This window comes from Sus scrofa, chromosome 9 (genome assembly GCF_054392235.1).
Source record: "Sus scrofa isolate SSC_HxYL_T2T_F1_AM1 chromosome 9, Sscrofa_HxYL_maternal_Yorkshire_Landrace_v2.0, whole genome shotgun sequence".
Lineage (NCBI taxonomy): Eukaryota > Metazoa > Chordata > Mammalia > Artiodactyla > Suidae > Sus > Sus scrofa.
In genome coordinates, this window is record NC_139391.1 from 31,246,669 (window position 1) to 31,270,973 (window position 24,305).

Here is a 24,305-nt window from a genome sequence, read left to right on the forward strand (position 1 = left end):
GAGTAATTAATACTAAAGTGGTATATGTTAAATCTTAACTTAGCGATCAAGTCAATCAGAACCTGAGTGATGGCATAGTCTTCCTCTATTTATATGTAATTTAATTTTAAAAATCTGAGTTAATAAACAACATATCTCCCCTGTAGCATCGGAAAGCTATTAGAAAAATGATTGTTGACTGCAGAGTTTTATTAAGTCAGTATGATTCTAGCATCAACCATCTCACTTACTTCTAATCATGTCATCTGTGAGATTCCACACACAAACACCTTTTAAAAGAGGAGACTGAATATGTAAGAGGCTAGTCCAGGAGAATCCCTTCTCCCATTGCTTTCCCATTTTTTGAGTCTCTGGTTTTTATTGAATCTATGTCACAAGTAACAAAAAGTAGAAGAAATACGAAGAGAGATACATAAAGAGATTATAAATAAAATGACAACCCATGGCGGGTTCTTATTTTATTTTCATTTGGGAATCATTTAATGGAGTATGGTCGAAAGAATAAATATTCTAATACATTTTCAGTGGCTTAAATGTGTAGGAAAAATATAAGTCAGACATCCAATTATGTAAACTAACTGTACTGCTGACGTATTTCTTCAGGCTGCTTCTTAAAAGCTTTATTGAAGGATAATAGATATGCAGTGTAATACATTTTAACACATGTATACATCCTTACAGACAAGATGACAGTATCTAGTACCGATGAACATTTCTGCCTATAATATGTAATCTTTCCCTTCTTCCCATCCATGTATTCCCAACCCTGGAAAACCGCTAACCAAATCTCAGTTTTGTCATTCTAGATTAGGTTGCATTTTTCTAGAATCCTATATAACCAGAATTATACAGAATTTTTGTCTGTTTTTTTTTCGCTCAGAATACAAACAAATCTTGTTTTATTTCATGTCACTTTATTATATTTCTCAGATACAACAGTTTTTACAAATTGAAGGAATTGGCACCCCCAGCATTATACAAGTATATTGGCATCATTTTTCCAGCATTTACTCACTTCATGTCTCTGTGCCACATTTTGGTTAGTCTCACAGTATTTTACTTTATTATTATGGTTGTTATTGTTATATTTGTCAAAGTGATCTGTGATCAGTGATCTTTAATGTTACTATTGCAAAAAGATTACAACTCACTAAAAGGTCAGATGATAGTATTTTTTAGCAACAAAGTATTTTTTAATTAAAGTATGTGCTTTTTTAGACTGATGCTATTACACACTTAAACTATGGTATATGTAAACATGAATTTTATATGCACACACAAAAAAATTATGTGACTGGCTTTATCACAATATTTACTTTATTGTGGTGATCTGGAACTGAACCTTCAATATCTCCAAAGTATGGCTGTAATGATATTGAGATTCATATAAGTTGTTGGATGTGTTAATAATTCATTCATTTATATTGCTAGGTAGGATTCCATTTAATGGCTATATCATGATGTGTTCGTGTATTCACCTGCTGATGGACATTTGAGTTGCCTCCAAGTTTCAGCTATTATCAATAAAAGGTCCACAAACATTTGTTTACAAGTCTTTCTATGTACATAAGCCCTTATTTATCACTAAATAATATGTTAACTATTTCTGCTAGGTTTTTGAACATAGCTGTTTTAATGTTCTTATCTAATAATTCTATCATATGTGTCTTTTGTGTGTCAGTTTCAGTTAATTTTTTTTCTCTTCATTATAAATTATATTTTCCTGATGCTTTGCACACCTGGCAATTTTTCATTTGATGTCAGATATCAAATTTTACATTATTGAATGTTGGGTGTTTTTGTATTCTTGGCCTTTGTTCTGACATGTGGTTAAGTTACTTGGAAACAATTTAGTCCATTCAGGTCCTTCTTTTATGCTCTTTTAAACAAGACCAGAGCGCCGCGCCGTTTAATTGAGGATTAATTTCTTCCACTACTGAGGCAAGACTTTTCTTAGTATTCTAGTCAATGACTCCTGAATTGTGAGATTTTCTGCTTGGGCTGTTAGGATAGGAACACCTTCTGTTCTGGGTGAATTCTGAGTTCTGCTTCTTCCAATCAGGATGTCTTTTCCCATCTCTAAGTATTTTCCTCAAATGCATATGTTGCTTCATATTAAACTGAGTAGTCAAAGGGGATCTTCTGTAGATCCCTAACATTCTCTCTGTGTAACTCACCTCTTTTGAGTACTGCCTTAGGTTCCCAAGACTCCTAGATATCTGTCTCCTCAACTCAGGAAGACAGCTGGGCTTTACCGGAGTCTCTGCTACTTTGGAAACATCATCCTTGGGAGCAAGCTGAGACAGTTGTATGGCTCCACACGCTTATTTAACTTACTTAAGGGATCATTGTCCTTCACAACCTGAAGTCCAAAATTTTGAGATCTTTTTTTCCATGTTTTATCCAGTTTTCAGCTGTTTTCTCTTTGGTGATTTTAAGTTATTTGGTAAGAAGTAAGTGAAAGGTCAAAAGTAAAGCTACGCTGCCCGTCTTTATCTAACCAAGAAGGCAGAAATAAAGCAGTCTCTATGCAGGATGTAGCATATTTTGCCTGCCTTTATTAGGGAAAAAAAAAAAGGTATTGTATAAATTCTGGATAATAGAATGATTCTTTGACTCAATCATTCCTCAGAAAGAATTTGAAAGAGGAAAAGTGAAAAGCAAAGGTAATTTTCTGTTTTAACACTATAATCCTCAAAAAGAAATCTGCCAAATTAAATTCATGAGAACCTATAACATTTCTGTAGTTTGTCTTTTTAGTGCCAAGTTGCAGGACAAGAACATTATCTTGGTAGTTTGATATATGTAACTTCAAATATCAGTTGACCTAATCATTTAACATTAATGACATCAGATGAGTTACCTTCCAGATCAAATTTCCTATTCAAAATTTGTAGAGTAGAAATATACTACCTACCTCATAAAATTGCTATTAGGTTTCACCAAAAGATTCAATAGTAAAGGCTGGTAGATTACATGTTAATTCCTCCTTTCACCCTAGTTCTCTCAAATATGTGAAACATTGTTTATTTTATGAAACAATTTGTCTATTCTCTAATGTTCTGCTTCTTTCTGAGAGACCCTCCCAGACACAGTCCTTGTCTCAAGCTTTTCCTATACCAAGAATGCTAATGTTCTAGAAATCTCACATTCCCTGCTACCATTGAGCAGGTTGTTATGGTTTTAATTGAAAATGGATCATAGAAAATCCACTCTCTGGCATTCTACTTATAATATATATTGACATGTGGTTTAGTAGTCTTAAAAAAAACTCTGAAGCTATAAGAACATTTCTATAGATAAGAAGTAGTGGAGATTTTTTTTTTTTTTTGTCAGTTTTATCTTTCCCAAACATTCTTTCAGGTCAAAATCCTTTTTTCCACATGAGTTTAAAAACTAGTTTTTAAGAGCAGATTTTACATGCTAAGTCAAAGGTGACGTTTTACTCTGGCTGTTCTTAATATTTACAATATTTTACATAATTTTAGCATCAAATTTGTCATACTGAGCTTAGATGCCAAAGGTCACAAAATTTGCAAAATGTAAATATCAAGAGTAAATTATTTAGGAAAAATACATATATATGTATGTATATGTGCATTTATATATACACCTATGCATATATATGATAAATACTATTCCATCATTAGTTTTAGTGGCTTAATAACTATTGCTATAAAATCCATGTGATCTGGATATAGAAAAAATGGTTAAGGAAAATAGCTTGAGTCATTCTGGTTTTAATTACAATATGGGTTAGGATCTTTACTTAAAAAGTCCTAAGTGATTTTGGAGTTCCCGTTGTGGCAGAGTAGTGAACGAATCTGATGAGGAACCATGAGGTTACGGGTTCGATCCCTGCCCTTGCTCAGTGGGTTAACGATCCGGCATTGCCATGAACTGTGGTGTAGGTCGCAGATGCGGCTCGGATCCCGCGTTGCTGTGGCTCTGGCGTAGGCTGGCAGCTACAGCTCCGATTAGACCCCTAGCCTGGGAACCGCCATATGCCGCATTAAGCGGCCTAATAAATGGCAAAAAAAAAAAAAAACTCCTGAGTGATTTTAAAGTCTGTAGGTAATACAGTTATAAGAAATGCAAGTGCAATGCAGATACAAATACAGCTCAAGAGAAATGACACTGAAAGACAAATTCGAACCTATGTTCCTCCATAGCTGATACAGACTATGGTGTAATTGAATTATACCATCAAGACTTCCATGAAATGATTAATAGGCTATTTGTGCTCCTTGGCCTTTGTGAGCTTTTTTTTTAGTTTAAAAATATCTTTAACAAGTGTTATAAATTTTAAACATGTAAAAATTGAGAATAAATCTTCACAGCCCTTTCATTCTATCTCTATAACAAAATAACATTATCTATTAATAAATTGTTCAGTATATGTTTATGTCTTTTATTTTTAAAATTAGAATCATAAGTCCTGTCCTATATTTTACTTGAATTTAGAATTCACTCAGAACATTATGCTCCAGAAATATAAACTGAATATATATTAATCCTCACAAACTATTCTGGCTATACTCGGAACAGTGTGCTGGCTTTGGATTCATGGTATAGGTGAGGATGGGAGGAATAGATAGAATTAATTTTTAGCAGTACAATCAAATTGACACGTTAGGTGCACTAACCACCTAATGGTAAAAAAATCAACTGTTGTAGAGAACAGAATTTTCTACCTTAAAATGTAGGTGAAAACCATAGCCTTCTCATTAGCATGGTATATCACTAGCAAGGCATTTTAACCACCTGAGAGATGAAGCTATGTCATAGATTTATATAATCTACTGTGTACAAATACTACAAATATGCCACATATTCTGTCCACTTCTCTCCATCTTTTCTTACTATATACCCTAAAGAGCCAAAAGAGTCATATTCATGAATATGCTTATGGAACATGTACAAGAATAATGGCTTCAGAGTTATCTTTTTTTCTAGCTAGAGGAGTATTTAATTTCTTTGTCAGTTTGCTTACCTGTGAACCAGAACAAATAAAGCATACTTCTTAGGCTTCTGTAGAAATTAAATTATATACCAAATAAAAATCTGAGAACAAAATAAAAGCTCAATGAATAATAACTATATAGTTTTACAGTCCAAGAATCATAGATGAATCAAGAGTCAGGAAAACCATGCTTCCCAGAGTCTTTTCAAAAATTAAGGTTTAGATAGAAATTAAATATCTGTAAAAGTCTTCCCACAAAGCTAGTCTAGAATCCCCACCTCAGTACCATCTACCTATGATACTTTCCACTGCATAGTGTGTAGATGCTAGTTTTACATAAAACTCTAATGGCTTCTGGCAGCAACTTTAATGTGTTTCTAACTTACAGATGAAAAGATACACAGGAGAGCAGAGAGTTTACTTTCCTCTTCATTTTCTGATAGAATTTATAGGGTCAGTAATTAATATATGAACTATACACTTCAATTTCAAGTTAAGTTCTGATGCATCTAACCATATGCTAAGTTCAACTTGACAATGTTTTAGGAACCTGGGGATGGAGAAATGTGAGAGAGAAAGTTTTATTTTTATATATTTGCCCCATGAAGATTCTGAGGATAGTCATTCTGAAAATGTTACTATGGTAATATCATCAGATACAGCAAATCAGGGTATCTATTTGAATATTCTAAATGTTGTGTTTTTTTTCTGAATGGTATTTAGTTGTATTAGAGTGGATTTAGTTTTATTGTGTTAAGGAATTATATTTTATTTTACTATGCACTATTTTAAGTGTTTTTATCAACTTTAATTTTACCCCTTAAAATGAGCCAAAACAGGAACTAACTGAAAATGGCAGGGCTATAAATAAAAATAACTTGAAATGTTCCAGAAAGAAAAGACATTAAAGTTTCTAATAACATTTTAAATTTAATTAGCAAAGAAAATGTATTAAGTAGCTTTAGATTTCCTCCTAGTAAGCAATGTATTACTTGGAATAACCATTACTAGGGATCTTTCACAAGGATAAGTCTAATCCTCTGGATTTATTGTGATTATATAAAATTTATAGTGAAAATCATCTAAATTATAAAAAAGAAATATCACAAATCTAATTTCATACCTCAAAGAACTAGAAAAAAAGAACAAACTAAGCCCAAAACTTAGTAGGAAAGAAATAATAAAAATCAGAGCACTGGGAAGTATATCTAGTCACTTATGATGGAGCATGATAATGTGTGAAAATAGAATGTGTACATGTAGTAACTGGGTCATCATGCTATGCAATAGAAAAAAATTGTATTGGGGAAATAACTATTAATAAAAAATAAAAAAATAAAAATAAAATAAGCTCTGGGGGGGAATCAGAGCAGATAAAAATGATATAGTAATTAGAAAAACACAATAGAAAAAAAACAAAATCGAGTGGATTTTTTTTTTGAGATAAACTTGACAAAACAATAAATAGGCTCACTAAGAAGAGAATAGATTAAAATAAAGAACTGAAAATCAAAGAGATGTTGCAACTGATGCCACTGAAATTAAAAGAATCATTAAAGGAGTTCACGTCATGCCTCAGTGGTTAACAAACCTGACTAGCATCCATGAGGTTGTGGGTGTGATCCCTGGCCTCGCTCAGTTGGTTAAGGATATGGCGTTGCCATGAGGTGTGGTGTAGGTCGCAGACATGGCTCAGATCCTATGTTGCTGTGGCTGTGGTGAAGGCTGGCAGCTACAGCTCCGAATGGACCCCTAGACTGGGAACCTCCATATGCTGTGAGTGCGGCCCTAAAAAAGAACAACAACAAAAAAAAAAGACAAAAAGAATAATTAAAGACTAATATTAATAATTATATGCTGAAATTATATTGCCTAGAATAAATGGATAAATTTCTAGAAACATGCAACCTACCAAGACCAAATCATGATGAAATAATATATCTAAACATAGCTATAACTAGTAAGGAGATTGAATCAGTAATCAGTAGCTCCAAACAAAGAAGGGTCTACATCCAAATGACTTCAGTGGTGAATTTTATGAAATGCTTAAAGAAGAATGAATGCCAGTCTCCTCAAACTTTTGCAAAAAAATTGAACAGGAGGGAACACTTCCAAACTCACTTTATGAAGCCAGCCTGATACCAAAGAAGGCAAAGATACTGCAAGAGAAGAAAACTTACAGGCCAACATCCCTGATGAAGATAGATGCAAAAATCATCAATAAAATATTAGCAAACAAAACTGAACAGCATATTAAAAGGATTACACGCCTTGACCAAGTGAGATTTATTCCAGAGATGCAAAATGGTTCATTACATGAAAAATCAATTAATATGACACACTACATCAACAGAAAGGATAACAGCCACGTGATCATTTCATTAAATGCAGAAAAAAAATTAACAAAATTTACATCATTTCATAATAAAAACACTCAGTGAACTAAAAATAAAAGGAAATTACCTAACATACTAAAGATCATAATAAAAGTCCAAATTCCACAGCTAACATCGTATTCAATGATGAAAAATGGAGAGATTCTCCTCTAAAATCAAGAAGAAAGCTAGGAAACCCACTCTTGGCACTTTTATTCAACGTAATACTAGAAGTCTCAGGGCTACTAGGCAAGAAATAGTAATGAAAGATTGTGTCATTCATTTGAAGATGACATGATCTTAATACAGAAAACTTTTAAAAACTATGCACATACAAACTGTTAGAACTAATAAATTAAGTTGCAGGATACAAAAAATACATAAATCAGTTTCATTTCTATATACTAATATTAAACAATCTAAAGAATAAATTAAGAAAGTAATGTGATATCACTTATATCTGGAATCTAATACACAGCACAAATGAACCTTTCCACAGAAAAGAAAATCATGGACTTGGAGAAGATTCTTGTGGTTACCAAGGGAGAGGGGGAGTGGAATGGATGGGGAGCTTAGGGTTAATAGATGCAGACTCTTGCCTTTGGAATGGATTAGCAATGAGATCCAGCTGTGTAGCACTGGGAACTATGTCTGGTCACTTATGATGGAGCATGATAATGTGAGAAAAAAATAATGTATAAATGTATGTGTAACTGGGTCACCATGCTGTACAGTAGGAAAATGATAGAACACTGTAACCCAGCTATAATGGAAAAAAATAAAAATCATAAAAAAAAGAAAGTGATCTAATTTGCAATAATATCAAAAAGGATAAAATACTTGGGAATAAATTTAAGTGAAAGACACTGAAAACTATAAAACACTTGTGTAGGAAATAAAGACACAAATAATAAGAAAGACACTCTATGTTAATTTTATATTGTTAAAATGTCCATAATTCTCAAAGCATTGTACAGATTCAAGGCAATCTGTAAAAAAAAAAAATAATCCATTGGCATTTGGATATAGAAAAAAATTCTGAGTTCTTATGGAACCTCAAAAGACCTCAAATAGTCAAAATATTCTTGGGAAAGAAGAACAAAGCTGGAAGCATCATATATCCCAATTTCAAATTTTATAACAAAGCTGCAAATTAAAACAGTGTGCCTGTTCCATTGGCACACTGACCAATGGAACAGGATGGGAAACCTAGAAATACACCCACCTAAATACAATAAATGATCTCAGACAAGAGTGCCAAGACTGTACAATGAAGAAAGGATAGTCTCTTGTACAAGGAGTGCTGGAAAAACTAGATATCCACATGCAAAAGAATAAAATTGGACCCCTATTTTATGCTATACAAAAAAATCAACTCAGAATGGATCAACCACTTAAACAATTGGAATAATAAGGCTTCTAGAAGAACACATAGAAGTCTTCATGACATCAATCTTACAATATTTATTGACTATGACACTCAAAACACAGACAATAAAAACAAAAATCAACCAGTGGGGACTTCATCAATCTGAACAGATTTTGAACAGCAGTGGGATCAATTAACAAAATGAAATGCAATCTATGGGATGGTAGAAAACATTTGTAAATTATATATCTGATAAAAGGTTAATATCAAAATACATAAGGGATTCCTTCAACTCAATAATAAAAATTTTAAAAATAATAAGTTGATTAAAACATAGGTAAAGGTCTTGAATAGCTTTTCTCCAAAGAAGACATGCAAATGGCTAAAAAGTATATGAAAAGATGTTTACTATCACTAATCATCAGGGAAATACAAATCAAAACTACCACAAGATATCACCTTTCACCTTTATACCAACCTGTTAGGATGGCTATTATCAAAAAATAAAAAGACCAGTGTTGGTAAGAATATGAGAAAATTTGGACCCTTATACATTTATTGTGGGATATAAAATAGTGCTACCATTGTGGCACATGCTATGGAGATTCCTCAAAAAAATAAAAAAATAGAACTACCATACAATCCAGCAATTTAACTTCTCAGTATTTATCCAAAAAAAATTAGGGCCTTGAAGAGACTTTTGCACTTGCATATTCATTACTGAGTTAGTTACAAAAGCCAAAGTTTGGAAACAGTCTAAATGTGCGTTGATAGATGAAAGCATAAGGAAAATGTGGCATATAAGTGAAAATAGAATATTATTCACCCTTAAAAAATAAGAAAACAATTCTGTCTTATGAATGAACTTTGAGAACATAATGCTAAGTTAAAAAAAAAAAGCCAGTCATGAAATGACAAATACTGCATGTACTGCGTGATACCAATTATATGAGGTATATGAAACAATCACATACATAGAAGCAGAGAGTAGAATAATAGTTGCTGGGGACTGTAGGGAGGGGAAAATAGTGAGTTGTTATTAGATATGATAAAGTTTCATCTGTGCAGGATGATTAAGTTCCTGATTTGCTGTACAACATTGTGCTGATAGTCCAATATGATACTTTTTTGGACATTCAAAAATTTGTTAAGAGAATAGATCTCATGTCAAATGTTCTTAGCACAATATGAGGGAAGGAATTTAATGGGTTGCTGTATACAAAGTGCCTAGATGAGTGGCTCATATTAAGAACCCAACTGATACTTGCTTTTGTTATCATGTTATATAAGCCATAAACCCAGAAATTAACACTTGTACCTCCTTTTTTTCTCATTCATACTGCACCTTGCATTGGGTTCTGTTATTTCTACCTCTTAAATATCTTAAATATCCATTTCTTATTTCTACCGTTATTACTTTTGTCTAAAACAGTCATCTTTCTTATACATTTTATCAGCCCCCTAATTTTTCTCCCTACCTTTAAATTTACTTATTTTCAATGCATTCTACTTGTTTCATACAGAATATCCTAAACCAGAAGTTGGCAAACTCTGGACCATGACTGATCACCTTTCTTCATACATCAAGTTTTATTGGAGTACACCATACCCATTTATATATGTAATGCTTATGTTTGTTTTCTAACTGCAGAGGTAGAGTTGAGTACTTAACAACAAAGACCACCTGGTCTACAAACTTAAAATGTTCCCTATCTCTCCCTTAAAAAAAAAAAAAAAATTAAGAGCTCTGTCCTAAGCTCAAATACAAATGTCACACTTATACTTAAAATACTTCAAAGCTTGGATGTTATGGCTCAGCTGTATTCATGAGGACATGGGTTTGATCCTTGGTCTGGATCAGTGGGTTAAGGATCTGGCATTGCCTTGAGCTGTGGTCTTGATCCTGCCTTGCTGTGGCTGTGGCGTAGGCCGACAGCTGCAGCTCTGATTCAACTCCTAGCCGAGGAACTTCCATATGCTGCAGATGTGGCCCTTAAAAAAAAAAAAAATACTTCAAAGCTTTTTGGTAAACCTTAGGAAAAGTATAAGCTCTTTAGAATTATTTTTGTGGCACTCCACATTTCCTCCTGCCTACCTCCTTAGCCTCGTCACTAGTCGAGGACAACCAAGCACCAATCATACTGAATTTATTTCAGTTCCTTAAATGCATAATTTTCTCTTATGATGCAGCACATGCTATTAATTCTTTTCTGAAGATTTTTGTTTCTGCCTGGCTAACTCCTACCCATTCTTCAGGTCTGAACTTAATGTTATTTGCTTAAGGAAACATTCTCCACCTCTCACCATACTACATTGGGTGCTCCTATCGCTATACTTCCTCAAAATCATTCCTATTATTCTTTAAAGTCAGTACCTAACTAATTGTATGGAAGTTCCATGTCTATCATGTTTATCATTATAATCCCCACACCTAATATAAAATCTATTGCAAAATATCACATAGTAGATACATCATACACTTTTTTTAATTGAATGAATAAATAAATAGAACGTTATTTCAGAAACTTCCGTTGGCTGTTTATTTAAAGACCTTGTCTTACTGTTTCTTGGTAAAACCAGTTTGGCATGAGATTCTTCCAAGTCCTCTCTAGTTGAATTTAAGAGTGTCTAATTGGGTGCTAAGAAACACCCAAGAAGTAAAAGAAGGCATCCATTTGCCAGGATTTGAGACATGGGCTGACCTCAACATTGACTGCTTTCACTGTTACATTTCTTTCTTTAAATGAAAAAAAAAATTAGTAAGTTTTAAAAAAAATGATAAAACATAAAGGCCATATAATGCCATAATCTCAGAGAGACTACCAAGATTTTTTTACCCAAAGTTGATTATTTGCCTAAGATAAATAAAAATGATTAGACACATTCTGAACTGTGAGCAGAAATAGTACCATAGGAATGAGTTACTGCCTTAAGTCAAGAATCAGAAAGCAGACCTGGAGTTCCTGTTGTGGCTTAGTGGTAATGTACCCAACTAGATAAGGATGCAGGTTTGATCACTGGCCTCGCTCATTGGTTCAGGTATCAGGTGATGCCGAGAGCTGTGGCATAGGTGGCAGATGCAGCTCGGATCCTGTGTTGCTGTGGCATGGGCCAGCAGGTGCAGCTCAGATTCAACCCCTAGCCTGGGAACTTCCATATCCCACACCTGTGGCCCTAAAAAGAAAAAAAAAGGGGAAAAAAAAGAGAAAGAAAGAAAGCAGGCATTTAAATTTATACCTAAGTCTGATGCAATTAATTTTTTTCTAAATGCTAATTAATGCTAATTAGTCCAATTGTCGGTGGCTGTGACAGTAATTTCTTGCCTCAAAGGTGAAACCTTAAGAAAGATCTAGTCATCATGCTCACTGTCCTTGAAAGTTTCTAAACTTTTACCAAGAAAACTTCTGCCTTCGAAAATTTTGCATATTTTGTAGCTGGTAGTGATCACCTACATTAGCAATTGAATTTTATTCTTCTTTTTTTTTATTTGAGATACGAGATCATAAAAGAAAAAAATACCTTTGGCTCAATAGCTTTTTTTTTTTTATCATGGCTTTTTATGTGCTTTCTTAGAGAAAAGTTATAAAACTTGGTTCTTTCACTTTCTATCAAAGATATACAATGTTTCCTTCTTTTTTATGTAAGTCACCAAGGAGCCATAACTGTGTATATTTTCACATCAGATGTAAAATTCATATCTCACTTGTGACTTATGCAAGGAAAATAAGAAGCTCCATTAGACAGACCTACAATTTGTCTATGAATGGTGATTTGCAGCTGGGGAGTGCTTTTCTTTGAAATCATTAAATCTTTACAGCTTAGTATTCCTTCTGCCTTGACAGATTCTGCACATTACCTTATCATATGTATAAAAATGATCTTTAAAAAATGCCTTTAATAACTTCAACAATGGCTCAAGTTCATCCAGCATTTTCCTTCCTTTCAAGAACTACATTTGGAGGCACTTTTTACCCTGTCACTTTGACAGTGCATAACAAAAAGCTCGTGTCAGAATTTCAATGTGGCTTCATCGTCTTTTACTGTTATTAGCAGAGATATTTTTGAGCCAAATGAATAGTGCCATCCTCAACACAACATAAAGGAGCATGAAAAAGCTCCTTTATCTTCTTTAAGTAGCATTGCCTATTCTACATGAAAATCAAATGTATAGTTGAACAGATGTAATTTCAACAGACTAAAAATAGGGAAAAAATATAACTATCTGCCTTACCGTCAAAGCTGACATTTCTACTCATTCTTTTAATGTAGGTAAAATCAGTCCTCTTTTTAAGGAACAATCCCACTTTAGGTTATTATTGAAAAGAAATTATCTTTGAATAATATTATAATATTAATTAGATTTTTAAAAATCTTGTTCCTACAAAAAAAAAATAATGAATAGTCCTTGATTATAAATAAGTCATTTGAAATCAGTAAAAGTTGTTCGATTTCCCTTAAAGTGTCATGGACAACATAAATGGATATAGGCTGTCTAAAGTGCCTGTAAAAAGTTAGCATTGCTACTAAGCTCAAGATCACTATTTAATTTAATGATAGCTTGTGTATATCTTTGCATACATAAATCTTTCCAAATAAGTCTTCAGCCACTCCATCCATGCTTTTCAAAAATTCCAAAGCTTTTAACGAGTTAGAGGCAAAAATTTCTAAAAGGTTAGCATACTAATCTTGAGACTACAAAAAAGTAAAAATGTAAACAGTATTGAAACTTTCAAAATTTGAATATGTCTTATTTTGTTTTGTTTTGTTTTTTAGGGCCACACCTGTGGCATTTGGAAGTTGTAGGGGAGGGGTCAAATTGAGGCTACAGCTGCCTACACCACAGCTACAGCAATGTGTCTGCAACCTGCACCACAGCTCAGGGAAGTGCTGGATACTTTAACCCACTGAGAAAGGCAAGGAATTGAACCCACATCCTGATGGATTCTAGTAGGGTTCGTCACTGCCGAGCCACAGTGGGAACTCCTGAATATGTCTTTGTTTTTGAAAGTAAAATATACCCTTTTCACAAACTTGCCAGTGCTTTCCTGCATACTTCATGCACTATAACATACATCATATTATGTAATGTTCTATCTGACATGTTATCTCTTGCTTTTCTGTGTTTATGCATGAAGATTTTGTTGCTGAGAACATACTTTTGCTGCCTGGGTAAATTGTCCTAACCCTCAAGGTTCACTTCACATTTCTTCTCTTCTGGGCTGTATTCCCCTACCTCCTAGTCTAACACAAACAGTCTTCTTGCTTATGTTCTCTTAACACCATTTCTTTTTGTATTTTAATTATTTAGTTCATTTTGAATCTTTCTAATTAAGTCAAAAATTCCCTAATGAAGATAGTATCTGTTATGTTATTGATCTTCCCTTCTAATACAGGTCTGGCATATAGTTAAGATTCAGAAAAAATTTATTGTAGGCGTTAACGGACATTCTTGAAACTCTTGAAACTGCTTATTGTGCCACTTAATCATCATTATTTTTTTTCTTTTTTTGGCCCCACCTGTGGCATATGGAATTTCCTGGGCCAGGGATTGAACCCACACCACAGGAGTGAGCCGAGTCACTGCAGTTCTAGATCCTAATCCTATTCCTTAACCTGCTGTACCACAAGAGAACTCCTAATCATTACTCTTAATACTGAAATTCTCTTTGTTTCTTTCTTGATAGGTCTTTCTTCTTAAGCCATCAATGTACAATTTTGTCTCCCTGTTACTACAGTGTTTTTCTATACCCCCTCTGCAATCTCATGTCCTGAATCTACTCATACTTATTTCACAGTCTTGCCTTCCATCTCACTCTTTCTGTTTCATTCTGGTCTCCTTTCACTGGGAGGTTGAATGAAGTAATACAGAGGAATTAAGATTTTATTATAGTTAAATAAAGTAGCTAAAATCATTCAAACGAGAGAGAGAAAGTCTATGGATCTGCCACTTAAAATTAAGACATTAAAATTTAGGAAAGTAGAAAATGGAAATTTTAAGTTTGGTCATTACTATTTGAGGTCATGTGTTCTTAGGTAAATAATTAAGAGTCAGCTATAATTCTACTTATTAAGCCCATAAACAAAAAGTAAGGTAAAAATTATGTAAAGATTAGAGACAGAAGAAAAAGATGTCATGAAAAATAAGTGTTGAGTTCAGTAATTTTGTATTTTACTGAGGGGGAGATATAGAAATCTAGATATAAGTAAATAATATCAAGAAGTGATTATTCTCATATGAAATAACTAAGCTTTCTTTCAGTGGTACTTCTCCACTGCATTAAACACCTCATGTAGTTGCAGTAATTGTAAGGATGTTAACGTAAAGTGTCAGAAATTAACTGCCTCCAAAATCAAATTGAAAACCATTATATGTCAGTGGGAAAAATATGAGTGACTTTCTATAAATTATTCTAGATATACATCTATTAATTAAAAAGGAACTATACAAGATATGTCATCACATAAACCAATAGTGATCGTAGATCTGATGATAAAATGAATATAAAAAGAAAATTAGATGTTAAAGTAAGGTTTATTTATCCATGAAAATTTACATTTAGAAAAGTGTGAGTTATATGTCTGAGAATACATGAATGAAGAATAAAAACATCAAACAATTTTGTTTTGTACATTTTTAATATAATATACTATCAATGTGAAAGAATTCTCGAGAACCCAGCAATAAACTTTAGAACCAAAACAGTGCCAAGAGTAACAATAATCTTGAAGTCACTGTGTGGTCTTTAACAATTCCATCTGCCTTCCCCCATAAGGAACCAACAGCCTGGAGTATTTATTCACTATCCTTGTGATTTACTTTAACAAAATTATCTTATGACATATAGATATATCTCAAAAATATTCTCTGTTTTTTTCTTGATTTCAAAATATTGCTAAATTGGAGTTTCCTTGTGATGCAGCAGGTTAGGGATTCAGCATTGTCACTTCAGAAACTCTGGTTGCTACTGTGGTGCAGGTTCAATTCCTGTCCATGGGAACTTTCATGTGTTATAGGCATGCCCCCCTCAAAAAAATATTGCTAAACTCCTATTATAACATATGTAGTCATTCATGACTTCTTTTTGTTTCCTCAACCTCTGTTGAGGGTGGTTTTAGTTTATTTACTTTGTCCAATAAATAGAAAACTAATGTGCATCATTCCAGATTTCTGCCAGGAAACATTTATCAAAAACTGAGCTAGGGAAGAGGAACCTAAGAATAGCACAACAATGTTAGCTGAAAATACAGAGAAAGGATAGCAGAGAGACTGAGGTGACTGAAATTTATAGGGCAGAATAACAGAAAGGGGGAGCTACACAGAGAATGACATATTCAAATATATATTGGGATATCATTGAGGGGGAGATATGGAAACCTAGATGTAAGTAAATAATATCAGGAAGTGATTATTCTCATATGAAATAGTAAATAGTGTATGTATAGAATGAGACTTCACACCTTAAGAAAAACTATTGGAGAAGAAAAACCACCAGAAAGTTGAAAAAAAAATGGATAATGCCCAGAGTCAAAAGAAATTAAAATGCCAGCAAATCAGTGATAAAATCCTACTGATAGATTAGGTCATTCAGTAGAAACTAAAAAAAAGACCAAGCTTTAGGGTGAGAGTTAACCTGTCCCTAAAATGAAGGCTATTTTGCATCCTCACAAAGTCTTTGTTGGGTTCTTAAACACCCTAACAAAGATTACACGCAGTCTTCAGAAGGATTAAACTGAACTACAAGTAAATTTACATGTCAGAACAAAATTCATCAATTGTTAAGAGACAAAAACAAAAATCAAGTACTCGACAGTGTATAGTTTCAAACATTTATAGAAATATGAAGAAGCAAAAAAGTGAATTATAAACAGGAGAAAAAATCAATCAATAAAAGCACACCCCAGAAATATCAGATACATTAACAAAAAAGCATTTCAAAAACAGCTCTTATTTTATGACTAAAATTGAAAATTCATTGTTTAGCTTAATAATGGGTTAGACACTTTCAGGAGATATATGAATGAACTTGACAGAGCAATAGAAACTATGTAAATATATACAGAGAAAAATATTGAATTATGCCTAAGAAATCCATAGAAAAATGATTGTTATCTTATATACATGAAAGTTAATACCTGGAGTTTCTGTTGTGACTCAGTGGTTAATGAATTTGACTAGGAACCATGAGGTTGCAGGTTCAATCCCTGGCCTTGCTCAGTGGGTTGAGGCTGAGCAAGGCCGTGAGCTGTGGTGTAGGTTGCAGATGCGGCTCGGATCCCGCGTTGCTGTTGCTGTGTCTGTGGTGTAGGCTGGCGGCTACAGCTCCTATTTGACCCCTAGCCTGGGAACCTCCATATGCTGCAGGAGCAGCACTAGAAACAGAAAAAAAAAAAAAAAAGTTAATATAGAAGACAGAGGTATACAAAAACAAACAAACAAATAAACAAACAATAAGGTTATGGCCAAAACTTATCAAATTATTGAAAAACATAGCTTCACAGATCTCTGAAGCTTAATGAAATACAAGCAGTATAAATACAAAGAAAAATACATCGTCACATCATAATCTAATTGCTAAAAAACAATGCTAAAAAGAAAAACATTTAAGTAGTCTACCTAGAATTATTTATCCAATGAAAATATTCTTCAAACATGAAAACTAAATTAAAACAAAATAAAAGCAAATAAAAAAGACAACAAAAACACAAATCCTTAATAATTTGTTGTACTAGGTAGCACTATAAGAAATGCTAAAGAAAGTTTTTTGGGCTGAAAGAAAATTGATATTTGGAAACTCCAATCTCCACAAAGGAATGGAAAGCCAGAAATTTTTGTTTAATATGTGTAAATTTAAAATATATTTGCCCTTTTTAATTTCTAAAGTTTCTAATTTCTATCTTTTTTCTCTAAAGTAAAAATAAGGAAGGGAAACATGTAAGCATGTTGTCAGATACATATTCCAAGCTTTGAGACAAACATACATAAATAAAAAGAACAGAAGCTATAGCTAATAAACCAATAGAAAGCTTTAATGAAATACAAAAAAAAAAACAACCCCTAATTAATGCTAATTAATGGAAAATAAAAAAAGGAAAGAGGGCAAAAAAGGAACAAAGCACTGATGGAATAAAGAGAAAACTAGTATTTTAACACTAGACTTAAAACGCAACCATAGATAATCTTATTAAAATTAAATTCACTAAAACACACCGAAGGCAGTTATTTATCAGACTGGATAAAAAAAAAGCAAAACCCTGTAACACTATAACACACTACTTGCAAGAACCCCCCTTTAAATGTGTGTGTGTATATATGTTAAAAGCAAGAATATATATGTTAAAAGCAAGAGGATGAAAAAAAAGATACAAGCATTAATCATAAGAAAGTTCAAGTTACTATCTTAATAAAGGTAAAGTATACTTCAGCAAAAGGAATATTATCTAATATGAAGAATGGCACTTCATAATAAAAAAATTAATTTCTCAAAATTTAAAAATCAAAAATGTATATGTATATACATGTATATGCACATGTATACATATTAATTTCTCAAAAATTAAAAATCAAATATATATGTATATATCATGTATATGCACATGATAACAAAGCTTTAAAATGTATGAAGCCAAATTTGATAGTACTTAAGAAATTGACAAATTCGTAGTTATAATTGGATATTTTAACACTCTTCTCTGGTAATTTATCAAGTATAAGCATAGGACAAAAAATCAATAAAATAACATTCTTTTACAGTAATTTATCAGTTACAAGAACAAAAAGAAAATCAGTGAAATATGGAAGACTTGAATACAATTATTAACCAACTTAATTTATATTTAAAGAACACTACAACCACTAGTTGCAGAGTACACTTGTAAGAAATCTACTCATGGAACATTCACAAAGATTAACCATATGGTAGTCTATAAAAATAAGTATCACTCTTTAATTACAACAAAATTAAATTGTATGTCAATAACAAAAGGATACCTTAAAATTACTAAAATATATGAAAATTCCAAAAACACAACCAAGTAACCAACTTGTCAAAGAAAAAAACTCAAGGGAAATTAGAAAATATTTTGAATATTTTGAATTATAATGAACACACACACAATGTGTGTGTGTTCATTATAATTAACAGAATGTGTTAATGCAGTGCTTAGATGTAAATTTGTATGTTTTAAAAGGGAAAATTTGAAAGTTAATGGTCTAAACTTCTACCTTAAACAATTTGAAAAGTCATTCAGTTTAAGTCAAAGTTAATAGAAGGAAAGAAAGTTTAAATAGTAGAAATCAATGAAATTGAATGTGGTCAGACAATGGGAAAAAAAATACAAAGCTTAGAAAATGTCAGTACAATTGATAAACACTAAAAACAATAGAAAAAATTCAAATGATCAATATCATCATTGGCATACAATTTGATTTTGTCAGAGTGAACCTGAGATACCCTGGAGGATAGACAGGTGATTTCTTTGAAGAGTAGTATCATTGTCTACTTAAGAACCCCCTTATTCTCCCCAACCCACAAGAGAGAGGGGCTTTACAATGAATGATCTTGCAGGAGAATTTCAAGTTTGTGATGGACCATTGACTACTTTGGGACTCCTATTCTTCTTTTTTCTGAATGGAATTTCTTTTTCTGTGATTAGTCAACTCCCATTTTAAGTGCATATGTTACAAAATCAAGATGATACATATCTGGACCTAATGGAGATCTGAAAATCTTGGACTTAAATAGATGAAGAGGCCAGATGAGATTTTGTTTGTCTCCCTTGGGGAAGGGGATGAATGCAATCAGTGATTGGGAAGAACTGAAATGTTCTTCAGAAGAATAGATTGGATAAGTTCAAAAAATACATTTTCCTTTCTTTCTATCAACTCTAATCCAGTAATTTCAATTCTATATTCTATTCCTAAAGAACAAATAAGAAAGGTGTCAAAAATAAACAAAGTGTTTATCATACAATTGTTTGTAATAGTGAAGATTGCTGTTGCTCCTGTAAGGAAAATTAGTGGGAAAATATCTCACATTTAGCAATTACAATCCATGGTAAAATGTTACAAGAAATTCAAGTAGTGTCACAAAGAACTTTGTTATTTAAAGAAAAAATTCCCAGCAGACTACACAAATAATGAAAAACGTTACTGAAAAATAGACATTTAGAATGGGTCTCAAAGGATTAGTAGGATTTTAACAGATATGATTGGAAACAGACAGAGACGTGTTTCTGGGTCAGGAGATATGGAAGGAAGTAGTGAGAAATCAAGCTGAAAAAGCAGATTGGGTCTAGAGCAAAAGTACATTAAATATAGATAGTGATAAATAAATCAGTGAAACAGAGCGGAGAAGCCTGAAACAGATTTAAGTATGTAAAAACTAATTATATGACAAAGATAATATCCCAAAAATCATGGAAAAATGAGTTTTAGTTTTAATGATGCTAAAATAATTAGTTGCATTTCCTATTTCACACCAAAACCATGAACGTAGTCCACATGAATTAAAGATTCACCCGTTTAAAAATAATTTTTTTTTTTTTTTGGTCTTTTTGCCATTTCTTGGGCCGTTCCCACGGCATATGGACGTTCCCAGGCTAGGGCTCTAATCAGAGCTGTAGCCGCTGGCCTACACCAGAGCCACAGCAACATGTGATCCAAGCCGCATCTGAGACCTACACCACAGCTCACGGCAACACCGGATCCTTAACCCACTGAGCAAGTCCAGGGATCAAACCCGCAACCTCATGGTTCCTGGTCGGATTCGTTAACCCCTGCACCATGATGGGAACTCCTAAAAATAATTTTTAAAAATGGTACCAGAAATGCTGAGGGAAATATGGCCATAAACTTTGATTTATAGATAATTTTACCACAAAAATTCAGAAGTCATGAAGGAAACTAAAGATATGTTTGTTTCTCCACAAAATATAAAATTGTTCACAGATGCCATGATCAACGAACTATACACTGAGGAAGAATTTTTCTGATAACAAAGTCATAATGGCTCTAATACACAAAGAATTCTAAGAAATTAAATAATGCAAACAAGGAAATAGAAACATGAAAGAAAAATAATATAAACAAACAATTCACAGAAAAGCAGATGCAAATAGCCAGTATAATTATGAAAAGATGTTCATCTTTCTTAGAGTTCAGAAAAATATTAACAAATATTATTATTTTGATTTTCAAAACTGACAAGAACAATTTTTTTTTTTTTTTTTTTTTGTCTTTTGTCTTTTCAGGTCCGCACCCATAACATATGGAGGTTCCCAGGCTAAGGGTCTAACTAGAGCTACAGCTGCCGGCCTACACCACAGCCACAGCAATACAAGATTCGAGCCGTGTCTGTGACCCATAGCACAGCTCAGGGCAACACCGGATCCTTAACCCACTGAGCGAGGCCAGGGATTGAACTGGCAACCTCATGTTTCCTAGTTGGATTTGTTAACCACTGAGCCACGATGGGAACCCCAGAACTAAACAATTTGATTGCATAATGTGGTGGCAAGAATATGGGAAAGCAATATTTTGGTTACTGATATGTGTAGAAACTGCTACTACATTATTGACAATCTGGCAGGACTTATTAAGATGAAAAATGTGCATGCCCTTTTTTCTATCAATTCCACTTTTGTGAGTGTCCACTGCAGAAAATAAAAGATAGTTTATGATATATGTATAAGGTGATTTATAGAAATATTGTTTCTTAGTGACCAAAAAAGGAAAAAAATTGGGACTACATTGAATGTATAACTATAGGGGATGGTTTATTAAATTCTGATACATCTCTACAGTGTAACAGTGTGCAGCGATTAACCAGAGTAAATCAGGAGTTGATCTTGGATTTGATATTTTTTTAATAAACTAACTCATCATATGTGGTTTATATATGCATCATAGAGACAAGTTGGGAAATTACTTGTAAACTTCATTTCTTTTTGCATAAAGAAGATATTTGAAGGGGTGGGGGCAAAAGGCATTCTTAATTCATTTAGTTCATGACTCTTTTGTCCAACTTCTTACAGTAAGCGTATATTACTTTTGTAATTTCTCCAAATTTCTTTTGCCACTAAACAATTTTACAAAGTTTTTAAAAAATGAAGTACAGCATGTATATGTGTAAAATATTGCTTTCCTGAAATATGAAAGAAAAGGAAACAATCTTCCTTGTAATCTACTTACCAGACAATTCACATGGAAAGTAAAGTATATCAACCAGCACATGGTCCTTAATTGCAATTACACTTTATTGCACTCAGTCTATTAAGTACTTAAATTACCAGATAACAGAATCTATGTTCCTAATAGTGGAAAGTATATTAACGATATTTTTGCTCCTTATTGTAGCCCAGTTCCAACAATCACATGGATGAAAGTTAATGGTTATATTCCTAGTAAGTCACGTCTGCGTAAATCTCAGGCAGTGCTGGAAATACCCAATGTGCAGCTGGATGATGCAGGCATTTATGAGTGCAGAGCTGAAAATTCACGTGGAAAAAATTCCTTTCGTGGACAATTACAAGTATACAGTAAGTATGCTCAGCAAAGCTTGAGGCTCTAGTCCCAAGAGTCAATCTGAAAATGCAAATTGAACTAAATATTGTTTGTTAGGTAAATTAAAAGCAAGTAATAATTTATAATCATGCTTCTTTTGCATGATAAAGTATCAGGTGAAATCACCCTATATGTGGAAATGCTTTAATTAAAAACAAATGGGGAATTCGGAGTTCCTGTCGTGGCTCAGCGGTTAACGAACCTGACTAGCATCCATGAGGATGAGCGTTTCATCTCAGACCTCACTCAGTGGGTTAAGGATCCAGCGTTGGCGTGAGCTGTAGTGTATGTAGGTTGCAGACATGGCTGGGATCTGGCGTTGCTGTGGCTGTGGCGTAGGCCAGCAGCTACACTCCCATTCAACCCCTAGCCTGGAAACCTCCATATGCCATGAGTGTGGCCCTAAAAAGATGGAAGGAAGGAAGGAAGGAGAGAAGGAAGGAAAGAAGGAAGGAAGAAAGAGAAAAAAATGAATGGGAAATTATTAGGTTCTTCTTTATAGCATAGAGAATTGATAACCTTAAAAATGGGATGTCTTCAGTACCAGAGCCATCCTCTGATAAGTTACAAACCTTGTAACCTGTATTAACTTATTCTTTCCCTTGGCCTGAATCAGAAGTCTCAATTTATTGCCCATAAACTAAATCCTACACAGCTTTTTTTTTTTTTTTTTTTTTGGTAGGTAAAAATTTATTAGAACACAACCACACCCCTTTGTTTGCATATTGGCTATGTCAGCTTTTGCATTGCTAAGAAAGAGCTAAGTAGTTGAGACAGAGATCAGCTCAAATATTACTGAAAGCCTCAAATATCTGCTGTCTCATCCTTTCCAGAAAAACTTTGCTGCCCCTACTCTAAATTAACACATCTGCATGATAAATAACCTTCACAGCTTACAGGAGTTTATATTGGCCAAAAATTTCAAAGAGACAACCAGATGTGTAAGAATTGGGAAAATTTATTTCAAAAATATCTACAGTCTCATTTATACCTCTCACAAACTATACTTTTCACCTTCTTCTTATATTTGCTTTTGTAATATAAATTATACATAAAGGGTAAGTGAGAGTATTCTTATTTCCCAGATGAGGACACTGAAAACTAGAGGAAAACTAATCCATAGCACTGATAAAAGCAAATAAAGATACTTCCACTATAAAATTAAACATATTCAGCTGAATCCATGATTCAATAATTATCACCGAATCTCAAGATCAGTTCTTCTAAAAATCCTAATGTCCTTCACAGGGACTTTAAAGAGTATTTTGAAATATTAATATCAGAATTCAACCTGTTTTTCTTTTCTTATTTGTAACAACAGCTATAAGAATTCAACACTCCAACCAAACTGACTATGCCATGAGCATTTTGTTCATTCACTCATTGATTCAACTAATGTTTATTAAGTGCCTATTATTGTACTATATGATAGCAATAGAGATTTGTAGGAGTTCTTGGTCCACTGGATTAGATAATAAGCAAAGCTCACATAGGGGAGAAGATGATAAAAACATGTGCAAAGTATTATGGGAGCACAGAACCACTGCATTCTACTGGGATGATTCAAGGAAAGCATTCCAGAGAATTTTTACCTTAAAGGCTATACCACCCACCAATGAAAACAGCCCCTATCACCAGCAGGCTAACACAAGTCCCAGAGCCACACAGCCAGCTAGCTCAGGACTGACCAGTGGGTCAGTGCCAGCCCTGGGCTACCAGTCATGCAGCTGCCTATGCTGGAACTCATCCCTGCATACCAGCAGGCTAGCACCCACTGCAGGAAGCAGTCCTAGCAGCAAACAGAGCAGAAATAAGTGCAATAGCGACTAAAAAACAATTTAAAAAGACAAATGAAACTAAGAGTTAGTATTTTGAAAAGATAAACAAAATTGATAAACATTTAGCCAGACTCATCAAGAAAAAAAGAGGGAGAAATGAAAAAGGAGAAGTTATAGCCAACACCATAGAAATACAAGGGACCATAAGAAATTAGTGCAATTATATGCCAATGAAGTAGACAACTTAGAATAAATGGAT

The 24,305-nt window shown here is 33.4% G+C and overlaps 1 protein-coding gene across 16 annotated transcripts in view; it reads left to right on the plus strand.

Annotated features, from left to right (window-relative positions):
* The window catches only part of CNTN5 (contactin 5), a 1,211,165-nt gene that overhangs the window by 932,023 nt on the left and 254,837 nt on the right, over window positions 1-24,305 (plus strand). For all 16 annotated transcript variants that reach the window (XR_014815022.1, XR_014815020.1, XR_014815017.1 and 13 more), the window contains one exon: window positions 22,062-22,243. Coding sequence is in view for 10 of the 16 variants with exons in the window: in XM_084975741.1 (XP_084831867.1) it covers window positions 22,062-22,243 (182 nt within the window). In the remaining 6 variants the exon portion in view is untranslated. The remainder of the gene's footprint in view (window positions 1-22,061; window positions 22,244-24,305) is intronic.